This window comes from Streptopelia decaocto (assembly GCF_964273445.1).
Source record: "Streptopelia decaocto genome assembly, chromosome: 15".
Classification (NCBI taxonomy): Eukaryota; Metazoa; Chordata; class Aves; order Columbiformes; family Columbidae; genus Streptopelia; species Streptopelia decaocto.
This window is the reverse complement of record NC_138670.1, coordinates 8,095,817-8,111,699: the sequence shown is the minus strand read 5'-3', so window position 1 is coordinate 8,111,699 and position 15,883 is coordinate 8,095,817. Positions and strand designations below refer to the sequence as shown.

Below are 15,883 nucleotides of genomic sequence, written 5' to 3'. Positions count from 1 at the left end.
ACAATTTGCATGCATGGATTTTCTTAGAGAAATTTGATTGTATCTGTTTTGTGTGCACCTTTGACAATAACCAAACCTAAAGCAAGAGGAGGTATGTGCACAGCTGGCCTGATGTGGGGCAGTGAGCGCAAAACGTGTCCAGTGCTTCCAGCGGTGGAACTTTGTGCATGGGCTTTCGTCAGGGAGCTGTGCCGGTAGCTTTTGCTGATGTTCCTGTGTTCGGTGACGTATCTAATATAAATTCCTACCCTGCACTCCGGCTTTGTTAAAACCCTTGGAATAAAACACGCGGGGACGCGCCCGCGCCTCCGCCTGCTCGCCGCCGTTCCTCCGCGCCGCCAGGGGGCGCTCCCGCAGGCGGCCGCCGGTTCAAGGTGGCGGTGCCGCCCGCCCCCTGCCCGCGGTTTCCGGCCGGGTGACCCGGCAGTGCGGCGGGGCATGGCCGCCCGCTGAGGTGCGGAGCGGGGCCGGGCGGTGCTTCCCGCTCTCCCTCGGCGCGCCGGGCGGCTCTCTCGCCCCTCAGGGAGCGCCGAGGCGGGGGCTCCGCTCGGCCTGTCTCTGCCGGCGGGCCCCGGGTGTTGTTTCCCGCCCCGGTCGCAGCGGTTCCCGGGCCGCCTCTCGGCCCCGCTGCGCTCCCGGGCGGCGGCAGCTGCGGAGTCGGTCACCGCCCGTCTGGTTTTCGTAGTTACTGCTGCTGGACGCGGTTTTGCGGTAAAGCTGTTCTGTGCTCTCTCTCCAGGCTGCGGACCGGCTTCGGCTCAGCAGCTCTGCAGCTCCGCGCCGGGGCTCCCGCGAACCCGAACGGCACCGCTGTCCCCGTGCCCCGGGTCCCACCGGCCCAAGATGAAGACTGTTCTGATGGTGGCGGAGAAGCCTTCTCTGGCGCAGTCCATCGCCAAGATCCTGTCCAGGGGTAGGAAAAGAATTGTGGTGGTTTGGTGCTTGTGCTCGTTGTTCTGCCAGGGGCACATCTGCCCTGGTGAGACCACATCTGGAATATTGTGTCCAGTTGTGGCCCCTCAGTTCCAGCGGGACAGGGAACTGCTGGAGAGAGTCCAGCACAGGGCAACAAAGATGATGGAGTGGAGCATCTCCCGTGTGAGGAAAGGCTGAGGGAGCTGGGGCTCTGGAGCTTGGAGAAGAGGAGACTGAGGGGTGACCCTAATCATGTTTACAAATATATACAGGGTGAGTGTCAGGAGGATGGAGCCAGGCTCTTCTCAGTGACAGCCAATTATAGGACAAGGGGTAATGGATTCAAACTGGAACACAAAAGGTTCCACTTAAATTTGAGAAGAAACTTCTTCTCAGTGAGGGTGACAGACACTGGCCCAGGCTGCCCAGGGAGGTTGTGGAGCCTCCTGCTCTGCAAACATTCAAACCCGCCTGGACACCTTCCTGTGTAACCTCATCTGGATGTTCCTGCACCGGCGGGGGGATTGGACTGGATGAGCTTTTGAGGTCCCTTCCAATCCCTGACATTCTGACATTCTGTGAAGTGCTCCGGAGTGCACAGCCCGGCTGGGGAGACACTGTTGGTCACAGGGGCAGGTGTGGGATGTGGAGGTTGCCAGACTTTGCTGCGGGTGAAGTGAGGTTGAGAAACACCCTGGTCAGTTACTTGGTTGTCCTGGAGCAGCTGCCACCTGGGAATGGTGTCTTAGTTTGTAAAATAACTGGATGGTGCTTTTTTTTGGTTATTTTTAATGTGCTGATGCCTATTCAGTTCAGGAATAAAGGAATCTGGTTTTGATATTTTATGTAGCTGGAGTGCACATGGTTTCTAGAAAGTGCCAATCAGGTAGCAAGTTGTCGTTTTGAAGATTTTTTGAAGCGATAGTATGTATTTCTTAAATCATGTGGAAAACAGAATGAGTTAATTATAACTGTACTGGTCTAGAAAACTAGCTGTATTTTCATAAGGATTTCTTGGTGGGAGGGAAAGGGTGGAAGAGATGATGGGTTGTTTTAATTGAAAATGAACTGTGCTTTAAGAAAGCTCTAAAGTGATAATTAGCTGAAGTAAAAACTTGATCAGTAAGGCGAATTTTGTGATCAGGAAGCTCCTGTCTCTAAGCTCTAAGAAGATGGCATGTCATTTCATACCAAATATCTTATTTCAATTCTTTTTTTTATCCCGTTGATATCTATGATCTTATTTTCACAGGAAACATGTCCTCTCGCAAGGGACTGAATGGCGCCTGCTCTGTGCATGAGTACACGGGATCATTTATAGGTCAGAGTGCCCATTTCAAGATGACATCTGTGTGTGGTCACGTCATGACTTTGGATTTCATAGGTATTTGTTCACAAAATATTTTAACTGATGCAGGTTGTAAATTTGTGAAGGACTTCCAATAGAAAAATACTCGTGGAAATAATTCAGGAAGAGTGTTAGAACTATGGGGGAAAGGAGGGTGAAAAGATCACTTGTGGTCAGCAGTTCTTGATTTCTGTTGCTAGTTCTCTGGCTGATCTCTTGCACAACTTTGGGCATATGCAATTTATGTTTTCTGTGCCTGAATTATGTCCCTGGAAAGTGAGGGGAGAAGAGACTCAGTTTGCTAGCTTGTAAGAGTGTCTCGGTGCTTTGATTGGAGAGTGTTTAAGGAGCGCGCAGTCTGAAGGGATATTCTCTGAAGCACTGTAGCGTATTACTGCAAAACAGAGCCATGGCAAATGGATCATGTGTAAGGAACCCTGCCACTTACTGGCTTTGAAATGTGGAATTGGATGTGTGACTGCTGTACTTCTAACAATAACAACCTCACAAGTTTTTTGAGGACTGAATTTTGAGTTATTTACACAGTGCTTTGAGGAGAAACATTTTTTTGTGTAATTGCTAAGCAATATTACTCACAGTTACTTCACAAAAATGGAAACGAACAAATATGTTGGCATGAGAAGGTGACAGAGGGTGCTCCATGGCATAACTGGCTCTAAGTATGAACAGTAAAGCAGACTGCAATGTGCACATTACATGTGCACTGTGAAAACAAGGAAAAATAGCTCCCTTGCCTCCACCTGTTCAATCAGTTGCACAAACAGAAGATGTTTTAATAGCTCATGTTACAATTTTTGAAAGGCGTGTCGTATTTTTTTTTCCTTCATACATTTCGAAGTGTTACCATAATTCACGTAATGCTAAGGGGTCCCTTGATATACAGTAAATAAGTTGTGTTGTGGTAGAAAGCTTTTCAAGGCATATCTTAAAAGCCAAATGTTTTCCAGAGTAATATTGTTTTCTGTTGTTTGGGTGTTATTGATGTTGTTTTTAATGTATATGTAGAGCTCTAGTTAATATACTTCTGTTTTTCAGGGAAATATAACAGCTGGGACAAAGTGGATCCAGCAGAACTGTTTAGCAAAGCTCCCACAGAGAAGAAAGAAGCTAATCCCAAACTAACCATGGTGAAGTTTTTACAGGTATTCTGTCTTCTGAAATTTCTTTGAGGCGTATATTTTCTTTTCTCATTGGCATTCTTTTTATTTCATCTGGAGCATATTCCGTCTTCACAGATTCATTGTTCCTATTCTTCCTGTGTTGGAGGAAGCAAGGAGACGTACTTTTATCCCATCAAGAAAAATAAGCGAAATTATTCTGCTTCTTTCTCTTTTCAACCATTGTTTAAGTACCTGCAGCCATCCCATCACTTCTGCTGTACTGTTCCAATCCTTTTTGCACCAAATAAATTATCTCTAGTACTTGAAGATAGAAACAAAAAGTATACAGTTAGTGAGGAGATAGGTGGGAGTTTTTTGAGTTGCTGAAGAACTGTGGTATTTTTTCTCACAGGTGGAAGGAAGAGGCTGCGATTGCATTGTCTTGTGGTTGGATTGTGATAAGGAAGGAGAAAACATCTGTTTTGAAGTAAGGTTTCCATTTTTAAGACTTATAATACCACAGTGTATTTGTGACATACAATACTGTCAACGTATTGTTTTGTGGATAAACAGTAGCATTCAAACGAAGTTGAATGAAGTTTTAAAGGCATGGAGGGCCTTGGTGGAAAAACTTGTGCTTTTGAACTCCTAACAGGTCAGTTTGAGTATAAATCAGTTTTGCAGCTGTTGTTCATCCCAGATGAACAATAAGGTCTCTTAAATGTTCAGACATTCCAGTGCTTTGAGTATTTCACAGCTGGAGCAATTATTTTGCTGTTCTTATCAAACTTGATCTCTATTATCTTTTGTATATTAAGCAATTAGACATTTTTTAGCATAGAGGCTGCTTTTAAGTGCAGATTTACTGCAGAAATTTGGACTCTGCACATAAAAGGTATAGAACTAAACATCTGGTGTGCAAAGATGTGATTTTTTTAACATCCTATTTTCAGAAGTCTACATAAAGAGTATTTTATTATTTGTTTGTTTAAAGAAGCACTTTTAATCAAGTAATGGTTTTAAGTTCTTTAAAACTCCCCTGTATAATAACTGGGCCCCAGAAGCTGATACATATTCACCAAAAGCTTCTGCAGCTGTGCTGGTGAATAGCACTTCACTTCCACCAGTTGCTGTTTAATAAATAAATCCTTCAGGTTTGCTAATTCTTAACATGCTTCTGAGTGGATGGACAAATACTGCTCTTGCTTATCAGTTAGTATATTGACATGACATCGTACTGAATTAGGAAAGTAGTAACCTATCAGCAAATATTTTGTGACAAGTAAGATTATTTTCTTTAGAAAAACTGACTTCAGCCCTTTCAAATACTCTTAAAATATGCTTCTTGTCTTCACCAGGTTCTTGATGCTGTTCTTCCTGTTATGAACAAACCTCGTAGCACCGAAAGGACGATTTATAGAGCTAAATTCAGTTCTATTACTGACACAGACATCTGCAATGCCATGAATCACTTGGGAGAACCCAATCGCAACGAAGCTCTTTCAGTGGATGCCCGCCAGGAGCTGGATCTAAGAATTGGCTGCGCGTTTACAAGGTGACAGCATAGATTACAGACCATTTTGTGAAAGGTTCAGGAATACTGCTGTGTCTGCAAAATATGCCTCGGAACTCTAGTGGCTAATTCTGCTTAGCACCAAACTGAACAATTTGATGCACAGACAAAGAATAAGAAATAAAAAATTGTGTTATGGCTTTGAGCTAGCCAAAGTACTATCAGCAACTATGGTATGATTTTATTTATGATGTTCTCCCACATTTCTTTGGGAATAAACAGCATTCAGTGGGGCAAAGTAACTGTGGCTTAATTAGCTTTAAGAGAGACTTCTCAGAATGCTTTTTTTCCCTAATGCTTGAATGATTTAATAGATTACTCATATCTGTGTGTGTAAGTTAATGAAAAACTTGCTTTTCTTGGGAATGAGGATATTAATGTACTGTTCCTGTTTGGTTTTTTTTCCCTCTCTAAGGTTTCAGACTAAATATTTCCAGGGGAAATACGGGAATTTAGACAGCTCCCTCATCTCCTTTGGGCCGTGTCAGACCCCAACACTTGGATTCTGTGTTGAAAGACATGACAAAATCCAGTCATTTAAGCCTGAGACTTACTGGGTGCTGCAAGCTAAAGTAAGTTTTACAATGCTTGTTTGTATATGAGGAACATATATTTTTACCAAAGAAATGCATTTACATTTTGTTCATTCATAAATTTGTAGCTGCTGACAAGAATTGACAATGGCTACAATTTACCCATGTGTTCCCATTCAGTTCCCATGGATGTCACTGCTCTCAAGAACAGATTCCAGGATGTCAGTTTTGTGTTAAAGTGGTTATTGTCTGCTGCTTAGGAGAATTCTTCAGTGCTAACCATCTAAGCTTAGACTCAGCCAAAAAGACTACTTAACATGGTATTCTTTTGTTCCCTGGGGTTCTTGGACTGACTGTGTTGTTAATTTGAATCCAGGAATTAATTAGGCTGCCAACAAACATTGGCATTGCTAAGTATTGGAGTTCTAAAGCAAATAAAATGCTCATTGTGTTAATTGGCAGTTGAATCCTCTGAATCCTTTGGCGGCTTATGGCAGTTTTGCAGCTTTGCTGCTGTCCACGCTCTGAGAGGAAACCAACGTGGTTTTGCTGCTTGTGATCACAAGGAGTTTTTTAAACAAATATGGGATAGATGGTAAAAAGTTGCCATTTTTAGATTCTAAAATGAGAAAAATATGAAATCTGGTGTCTACTGTCATCTGTTTTCTGATGCATCTTGTGTGCCATACTAGGAAATAATTGGTGCCTGTTTTCAGAGTTTTGTGCTCTTTTGTATTGCTTGCTTCATATTTATTTTTGTACATGGGTCTTAAAACACAACCTAATTACAGTTTAATAAAAATTATTGATTTTGCTAAATCAAAATGCTAAACTTTGAAGTTCTGCCCATTTCAGCCTTTATTGTTCTCAGTACTAAAATAAGAAAAGTATTTCAGTTAACTACAGGAATAATTCCAGTCATTCCCCTGACCCCAGAACTCAAAGTACTCCATCTTTCTCAAAAGCCCCTGTGAAAAAGAGTAACACTGCATGTTTGAGGCATTTGTGTCCTACTACAGGTGTTGTTAGGATCTGCTTGCTGGATTATGGTTGGAAATGTGCATTCTCGTGCTTCTATTAAGAGAGTTGGTGGGATTTATTTTTGTCCATTAGGTGAACCCTGAGAAGGAAAGTTCTCTCACTTTGGATTGGGACAGAGTGAGGGTGTTCGATCGTGAGATTGCTCAGATGTTCCTGAATATAACAAAGACTGCAAAAGAAGCAAAGGTAGGAATGTTCACTAAGTGTCAGTAGAGGCATATTTCATATACAGGAAATACCATTTAATATTTCATTTGCTGCACTTTGTTTATTAAAGAAGGGTGTAGAATATCTATTTCTTGCTTTTTACTCCATTCAGCTTTGTGTAAATGAGAATAAAGGACAAGAGAATTTTTAATTGTAGTTCATGTTGTGCCAGTGTGGTCATCTCAGCAGAAGCCACTTCTTAATGTTCACATTGGAAATGGTCGTGACTTGTGATAGAAAGTCTTCATTACTAAGAAATACTGTTTAGATCTCTCCAAACAGACTTCTTATTTCCCATGAGACATTGCATAAATCAGAATTTAATTACTTATGTGGCAATATTGCTGTAGTTAAATTTTCAATCCTGTGTATGGTACAGTCTTTATAGCAAATTAACTTCTAATTCTGCTGTGTTCAATACTTGTTTGACAGTATGTTTGGGTTCAAGTGCTTATAGCCATCAAGATTCAAACACTGCATGAAGCTTTTAAAAATCTGGATCCTTATAGTTAAGACCGTTACTTGGAATAAGTGCTAAATCCTTGTAGCACTGAAACTACGTGAGGTAGATGGGAAGTGAAGGTCGCAGTAAGTTATCTTGCTGCGTTCCCGGCTGGAGGCCCGATCTGGTCCTTAGCACAAAGGGACCTTAGCACTATAACTTTAGAATTTGGTAAAATTATCTCCAGTCACATTTCCTAAAGTAAAAATATAGTGGTGGTTACTGCTTTAAGAAAACAAAACAGCCATGAGAAGAATGGATAATGTTAGGTAGTCACGTGTTCATAGGCATAACGGAAATTATGTGTTTACCAGTTACCCAACTTCAAAACTTACTGGGAAAATGCTGTTTTTTAGGTAGAATCTGTGAGTAAAAAAGAGAAGGTGAAGCAGAGACCACTGGCTCTGAACACGGTAGAAATGCTACGAGTGGCCAGTGCTGCTTTAGGTATGTGTAAAAGTTCAGATTTTCACACCATTTTAAAGCAAAGTATTTTGGCTTCTCAGGTGAAATAATCAAGGATGTGTCAAATATGGTTTGATACCTTTCTCTCCCTATAATATATCATTTGAGGGAAGGATCAAGTTTAGAAAGCTTGTAAAAAGTGACGTTGGATAAGGTCAAGGTGATGAAAGTCTTATGGAAGGGACAAGCTATGATTTATTTAAATGCTTTGATATGATATACTTTCAGATGCAGCAAAAAAATCAGTCAGTGATGTGTAGTTGATTTTTGTTTTCTCCTATCCCATCTTAGGAATGGGTCCACAACATGCCATGCAAATAGCAGAGCGTCTTTATACTCAAGGTTATATTAGCTACCCTCGAACAGAAACTACTCATTATCCAGAAAATTTTGACTTGAAAGGATGCTTGAGACAACAAGCCAATAATCCTTATTGGGCAGAAACTGTGAGTACACAAAGCAATACCTGTACTGCTTAACAGACCACTCTCTAGTTTGTGTTTTAGAACATATCTTACTTGGTATATTATGATCTATCGGTCTTGAGAAACAATAAATATATGCACTTTCTTTTATTTATGAATGTTTTATTGTTATGGGTTTGATCTGAAAAGCTGCTTAACCTATGAAGAGAGACATGTTACCCACTTCAGCCAGCCTATTTTCTCTCTCTTCCTTCACCTAGGTAAAAGCATTGCTATCAGAAGGCATTAATCGTCCGAGGAAAGGCCACGATGCAGGAGACCATCCTCCCATCACGCCAATGAGAGCTGCGACGGAAGCAGAACTAGGTAGAGGCAAACTATCCCAACTTAAACTTCTGGTGACAGTGAAGTTCAGAGTTGGTCTGCTATTCAGTATTTGGTTCTAGGGACCATGGTACTCCTAAGAAAAAGGAATAGCCAACTTAACAAGTTAATGCCTACTTTCTCTGGGAGAAATTTGCCCCGTAACAGGAGCTTCCAAGTATTGACATGTTACTATATTTCTGTACTTGAAAGTCGAGCTTCAGCTGCGTTTTAATTTAGTCTCTATGGTTTGTGTCCAGTTCGAGGGTTTAGATTAGCGTGTGGTCTCCAGCAGCACTAAGCAGTATAACATTTTATTTGTGTTCATCTGCCTCTTTTTTAAGGAAAAAAAGAAAAGTCTTCTCTACTTTATTCTCTCATTCAAACACATTGCGAAACTGGGAGACAGGCTGGCTAAACTGACAGTCCTTCTCCAAAAGCGTCTGCATGCGGTTCATGCCTGTATGACATGGTGATTCTACAGACAGGAAATTTTAAAGGGGATGGACTTTGGAATGTTGCTTTCTTTTAGGTACCAGTTTTTCCTGTGATACCTGTGGAAACCTGGTGCCTTTTAGTGCAGATTTTACGTAGAGCTGCAGGACTTGAGTTTTGTGTGTAAGATGTTGTTTGTCCTCAGGTGGAGATGGATGGCGACTGTATGAGTATATAACCAGGCATTTCATTGCCACTGTCAGCGCTGACTGCAAGTACCTACAGACCACCATTGCGTTCAGTATTGGCCCTGAACGTTTCACTTGTGTTGGAAAAGTGGTAACTTCACCAGGTAAGACTAACCAGGGGGTAACTTGATACCTACAGATTATTTTTTTCCCCATTAATACATTGAATGGTACAAAAGTGAATAATATCACTTGCTATTTGTATTTCTGTTTTAAGAACCTCTTCCTATCCATTCTGACACTGTGCTTTCATTCAAGGAGAGTATTTACTCTTTTTCATAGATCAGCCTGACTCAAGTTGCGCACAAAATAGATCTGATGCAGTGTAGTGGGAGATACCGTCTTGTGATACGAGATTGCCTCAGTACTCCTAGTATCAGATATTTTCTGCATGGTATGGCAGACAGCTCCTTAACTTTGATCTGTATAATGCGGCCCGTGTTAAAATTAGAAAGGTAAACCATGGCCTGTTGAAAGCTGTGAAGATAAGCTCTCATTATTTTTGTTTGTTTGTTTCTTTACCTCCAGGATTCACAGAAATTATGCCCTGGCACAGCATCGCATTAGAAGAGAGCCTGCCTCACTGTGAGAAAGGAGATCTTTTTCCAATCGGTGAAATAAAACTGTTGGAAAAGCAAACCAGTCCTCCTGATTACCTGACAGAAGCAGAACTTATCACTCTGATGGAAAAACATGGCATTGGTAGGAACTTGCTTAATTTACATTATCCTGTAATACATCCAGCAAGAGTGCAAAGAGTCTGAATTGTTCCTCTGCACTATCTCTGGTAACAACCTTTCAGAATTCATTTGAATAGGTACAGTAACAATCTCTGTTTTTTCTGTTCAAACCACAGAGCCTGTAGCACCTCTTAGGTGGTGGATTGTTTCTTCCTTCACATTTATTTGCCTTTTTTAACCTTGTGCCTGGTTTCTGGCCAAAGCAGTATCCTTCCGTAACACATCCTCTATCAGAAAGAGATGATGTGTGGAAGAATGTGCCTCCCCATTCTTAGGAATGATTTCCTTTGCAGCTTGCTTCAGCTTTGCTACCTCCAGTAGTCCTTATGTATCTTATTATGGAATTTACCACAATGCAACTTTTCTTTTTTAATCTGACTTGTTTCCTGTGGTGCATTTTCATAAATTTGTCCAGTCAAAACAAACGTAGTCTCTTGCACCACCGTGTCTCTCCAGAATAAGTGATTGTGAGAATAGGTGTCTTCCCAATAGTAATTCATTGGAAGAATTGAAATAATTGTTAAATTAAATTGTTTCAGACTTTTCTCAGAACTGCAAAGGACACAAGAGTTACTAGAGAGATAAGTTATCTGCTGGAAGTTGGTTAACAGTAAAAAAGTATCTGAATTTTAAACAGTCTCAGGAGCACTATAATCTGACATAAAACCAGAGAAGTCAGAAATGAGTAATCTGGTGAAAACTTTTTGTTGAGGATGGGTGTATTGTTTTGCTTTGTGTGGCAGGAACTGATGCAAGTATTCCAGTCCACATTAACAACATTTGCCAGCGAAACTATGTCACAGTGGAGAGTGGTCGGAGACTAAAGCCTACAAACCTTGGCATTGTTCTGGTTCATGGTTATTACAAAATAGGTCAGTTCAATGTTCTTCCCTTTCCGTGCTCTTACCTTTACCCTTCAATATGTCAAGGGCTATTATCACTGCATAAGTAGCATTTCTGTCTGAAATAATGCATCTAGGAAAATATTACTAATTCCAAATACTGTAATAATTAAATCTTGTTTGTTTATTTTGATGTCAGCTTGTGTATGGAGAGTTTCCTACCCCCATTTTTTGATCTTTCATTGCTGCTTCTCTGTTGCTGTTGTCTCTGGTTAGATGCAGAATTGGTTCTTCCCACGATTCGCAGTGCTGTAGAGAAGCAACTCAACTTGATAGCTCTGGGTAAAGCGAATTACCATCAGGTCCTGGAGCACACCCTTGACATTTTCAAGAGGAAATTTCACTATTTTGTTGATTCTATTGCAGGTATTTATTTTTTATTTTTTTAATTTTTTTTTACATGTGGAGTTCCCTACGATTATTTAATTGTTGCAAAGATGCCAGTAGAAAATACTTGTATATTAGGTGCCTTTCAGAGGTTTAGGCTTACTGAAAAGTTGTGTCAGGACTGGAAGTTTCCAGTCAAATTACGTCGCTTTCTGAAAGGAGACGGACTAATTCGTAGCTCCAAAACTCTACTTCAGATTTACTTTGTGAACGTATAGTGATGAGTTCTCGAAAACTTCAGGCTAGTTGAAGTACTTACCCTTGTGTGCTTGTGCATGCTGACTGCAAAATGCTGTGTGTTTAAAAACTCTTTGTAGACAAGGAAGCATGTTGTGAATAAAATATTTTCATTCCCACTTCTTCACAGGTCCTGCATATGATTTTGTGGAAGGTTTCCCCTTAAGAAGTAGAATTCTAACATCAATGTGGTTGTCTCTTCTGCAGGTATGGATGAGCTGATGGAAGTGTCGTTTTCACCCTTAGCTGCCACAGGTAAACCTCTTTCCCGCTGTGGCAAATGCCATCGTTTCATGAAGTATATTCAGGTAAGTTCACCTAATGCTTGTAATTTAAATTTCAGTTTCTGGGGGGCATTGAGTAGAAACCCCTTTTCCATCACTGAATTTGGATATCGTATGTGGTTGTCAAGAGTGCACTTATAAAAAAAAAAGCCTGATGGAGTTTTTTTTTCCATAGGGAACAAACCAGAGAGCAGTCATAGTTAGATTTCCTGCAGGTTTTGAACCCTATTGACACTACAGTTTTTTCTGGAGATTTGTATTCTATTTCTAGGCCAAACCAAGTCGTCTGCACTGCTCTCACTGTGATGACACCTACAGTCTCCCACAGAATGGTACCATTAAACTCTACAAAGAATTGCGTTGCCCCCTAGATGACTTTGAGCTGGTCCTGTGGTCATCTGGATCCAGAGGAAAGAGCTACCCACTCTGTCCATACTGTTACAACCATCCTCCCTTCCGGGACATGAAAAAAGGTAGGAATTCTGTAAACATGCAGGGACCAGCCTCACTTGAAATAAATTAGGTGCAGTCTATACAGCTGTGTTTCTTAGTATACAGTGCTGTTCAAATTAGATTACAGATACCTAAAATTAACATCAAACTTGCCGACCAAGATTTATTAGTTACCTCATTTCTGAATACTTTTTTTTTTGTTTTATAAAATAAGTAAGAAATTACTTATGTGCATGCAAGAAGGTGACCTTCCTAGCAGCATGCAGTAAAAGACACTTGAGATTCTGACATGTTGCAAACTGGAGTGTACTTGGTATGGACAGGACTATAGATTAAGACCAGGTCTTGGGAGTGTTTGGATACTGAGATGGTGTGTCAAAAGCTGTTGAAGGATATAAGAAGGGGTAAAAGTTGCATTTAGTTTGTTAGCTGTGGGACCAAAACTTAAAGTAGCGCTTTGAAGCTTTGAGTATCAGGAGCTTTTTGGCATATTTTTATTAGGATTTTTTTATTTAAGATGTTTTGTACTAACAGTGTATAGTGCAAGTATAGAATAGCAGTAAGTTAGGTGCCATACATTTAATTGAAAACGTGACTGGATTTCATCACTAGTGTGTCCAAACTGCCTGTAATGTACAGTGACAGTATCTGGCAATTCTGAAAGCCATTACAGAAGAAGTTTTGAGCAAGGGATTATTCTGAGTCTGTGAAAATGCAAGGTGCCATTTGGGGAGCGGTTCCATTCTTTAGTGATTTAGAAAACCTGTAATATACTAAACTGTCTTTGCGTTCAGTGTCTCACCTCCTCCAAACTGGGTTGTGCGGGTGGAAATCCAAAGGGTTCCTCATGCTATGGTTTCACTTTTCCTCCACCAGGAATGGGCTGTAACGAGTGCACCCACCCCACGTGCCAGCATTCCCTGAGCATGCTTGGAATCGGGCAGTGCGTTGAGTGTGAGAATGGGGTGCTGGTGCTGGACTCCACGTCGGGTCCCAAGTGGAAGATGGCCTGCAACAAATGCAACGTGATCGTGCACTTCTTCGAGAACGCCCACAAAGTCCGCGTGTCACCTGAGACCTGCGACTTGTGTGACGCGGCCCTTGTGGACGTAGATTTTAACAAAGCCAAATCTCCTCTGCCTGGCGATGAGACCCAGCATTCGGGCTGCGTGTTCTGTGATCCTGTGTTTCAGGATCTGGTGGAGCTGAAACACGCAGCCATGAGGCACCCCATGCACCGCGGGGGACAAGGAAAAAGGCAAGGCCGAGGAAGAGGGAAAGGCCGGAGGCCTGGAGGAAGGCTCAATCCAAAGAAACCCAAGGACAAAATGGCAGCTCTGGCTGCTTACTTTGTATAACGGTCGTACAACGGAAAAATAAACTTCTTATAAAAAATCATTTCCCTTCAAGTTCATTTTAAAGTATTTTTTGATCTTCATTGCTTTCCTATTAGAAAAGTTTAACACCTTAGATTGTTGTATGCCTTGATTTAATCACAAAACAGTTTCTTTTGGAAAAATAACTGAGCAAGCCTTTAAGCTTCGAAGTGCAAGTAGAGCTCACAAACAGTGGGGAGACTCAAGAAGTCTACCTAGGCTGTTACCTGTGGCTGATAGAAATGAAGTTTCCCTTTTCTGCCATTTCTGGGGCCTTTGTTAGCAATACAAGTACCAGGAATATAAGAGCTGATTAAGATCACTGTTATGCTGCTGTAGTCTTTAGGTGTGGAATGGGACTTGTTTCATTTGACTTTGAATCTTCAAAAATAATAAATGATTAGTAGCTGTCAGATTTTTAAAATTACATCTGCAATAGCAAGAGCACTAACTCAAATCTGTCACTCTGCTGCGTAAGAGAATAATGCCTAGTGACATACAAAATGGAAATTATAAATGTGAAGGGGAATATCTGCCTTGAGCAGTGATTTCCAAATTACGGTCTGTGCAGCCAAGTTAGTGTCTTTTGGTCCATTGGCCCTGGTTATGTGTGACCTTCTGCAGTTGGAGGTCAGACAGAGTACCTGTGCTCTTCTTTTCCTCTGTAGTCACTTAGAGGATCGTACCCGATCAAATATAGTTTGTGCTGTCTGTACCACAAGTTGTCATTTCAGTGTTGCTAAGTTGTCAAAAGGAGGGTTTCCTCTTGTTTTTATATGGAGCTGTATCTAACCGCTGGGTGCCACATTACAAAATTTAATTGTACAAATATATAATTCTCTCTCCTTTCCTTCCATGTGCACGTAGCTGGTCATGTCTGGCCATCTGATCCAGTACAGTTTGTGTCATCTAAACCCTCAGCACAGTTTCAGCACCCGCGGTTGGATGGGAAGGTGCCATTGCAGTTGTATGTGGTACAAAGGCTGCCGCAGTGAACAGAATATACAGAAAGCAACTTGGCAACGTGAAGGAAAGACAAGTCCCTACAAAAGGTAACGTACAGCTCTGCTGTTTTATTTGGCACAGTGTGTGCATTTACTGAACAAGAGAACACAGTCAAAACACCACAGCCCCAAGGCTGTTCCTCTGATCAGATGTTTATGCAGTTACAGCTCAAACATGAACTATGTTTTAATAGTGTTGCTTAAAGGACACAGCCATAGGTCGAAGTTTCTTTCTGTAATTCTTGTTTGGTTGTTTTCTTCTAAATATTAAATGTTTTTTCTGGTAAAAACAAACAATCTTTGCATTTCACATAGCCTGGAGTGAGTAGCTTTTCATGTTTTAAAGATGGTCTTGCTGCAGTGTCTCAGAGCCACAGATCTTAGCATCAACTGTAACAGCTTTTAGGGTGCTTGCATTGATTCAGTCTTTTTAATCCTCTCTTACCTTTGTAGCCTGCAGTGGTACACTAGGATGGATGGATGGATAATACTGAAGGGGTGATCTCGCTTGTTCTCCTAAATCATTCAACTATTTTAAAACTTTTTGTTACTGGAACTGCTGGTAGGGAGTGATCACAGCAGGGATGTTGCAGGATACAGGCTGCTGTGGTTGAGCATGGGGATGTAAAGGGCAGAGCTGGGATAAGAATCTCCTTAACTTCAATGCATTAGAAATCTCTAGAAACCTCAGCAGTGTCTGTTGCTGAACACAGTTAATTTTGTGCTTGATGTGTCAATCTGTCATGAATCCTAAACTCGTACGGGGTTCAGCAGGAGTTGGGAACACTCAGATTCTTCAGGTAAGTGAGCATCCAACCACTGAATTAAAAGCCTGCTAAAACAGTGTAATAGTGGCCCTCTCTTTGTCATAGATGCCTCACAGAGGATCCCATAAAATAAGTTATCTCAGTATAAAAAATAAGCAAGTTTAGAAAGCATTCACCATGTTTCCCCTTTCTTTTCAGAGATGTCTTGTAATATTAAAAAAGTGGGAAGTATATCGTGTTTGCTAGTATTTCAGTAGAGTAGGGATGGATCATGAGCCAACAGCCTATTGAAGTGAGATTATCTTGGTTTTTTGTCTGTGATAAGGTTTTGTAAGGTGTTTTGCAGTAAATTATGCATAGTAAAAAAACAAAACAAACCCACCAAACTAGCATGGCTAGAGAATGGGGACTTGTGCTGCTTTTTTTATAATGGGCATTTCAGAGGGAATGAAAATGTAAAGGCATTATGAGTAACGAAGTGGGGGATTGTCTCAGAGAATAAGTTTGGGTGCCTGTGCACCTGCCAGCTGCAGGTACCCCCGTGTGTGACCGGTCAG

At 41.3% G+C, this 15,883-nt stretch overlaps 1 protein-coding gene across 1 annotated transcript; it reads left to right on the top strand.

The window, feature by feature from the left end:
- The first annotated feature begins 409 nt into the window (after window positions 1–409).
- On the top strand, window positions 410–14,799 carry TOP3B (DNA topoisomerase III beta). The gene is made up of 18 exons (XM_082066615.1): window positions 410–454; window positions 740–913; window positions 2,168–2,299; window positions 3,320–3,426; window positions 3,797–3,871; window positions 4,743–4,939; window positions 5,373–5,529; window positions 6,604–6,717; window positions 7,597–7,687; window positions 7,997–8,151; window positions 8,391–8,496; window positions 9,134–9,280; window positions 9,705–9,878; window positions 10,660–10,788; window positions 11,035–11,184; window positions 11,650–11,750; window positions 11,998–12,199; window positions 13,056–14,799. Exons 2-18 carry the CDS (start codon window positions 844–846, stop codon window positions 13,535–13,537), a joined length of 2,589 nt encoding a protein of 862 aa, XP_081922741.1. The 5' UTR covers window positions 410–454; window positions 740–843; the 3' UTR covers window positions 13,538–14,799.
- Window positions 14,800–15,883: the final 1,084 nt, after the last annotated feature.

What these genes read in the sequence shown, in the direction of transcription:
- TOP3B (XM_082066615.1), top strand. Translation starts at nt 844, where the DNA reads ATGAAGACTGTTCTGATGGTGGCGGAGAAGCCTTCTCTGGCGCAGTCC. An exon ending in GATGGAAAAACATGGCATTG is followed by an intron (nt 9,879 to 10,659) that starts GTAGGAACTTGC and finishes TTTGTGTGGCAG; the next exon opens with GAACTGATGCAAGTATTCCA. An exon ending in TTTTGTTGATTCTATTGCAG is followed by an intron (nt 11,185 to 11,649) that starts GTATTTATTTTT and finishes TCTCTTCTGCAG; the next exon opens with GTATGGATGAGCTGATGGAA.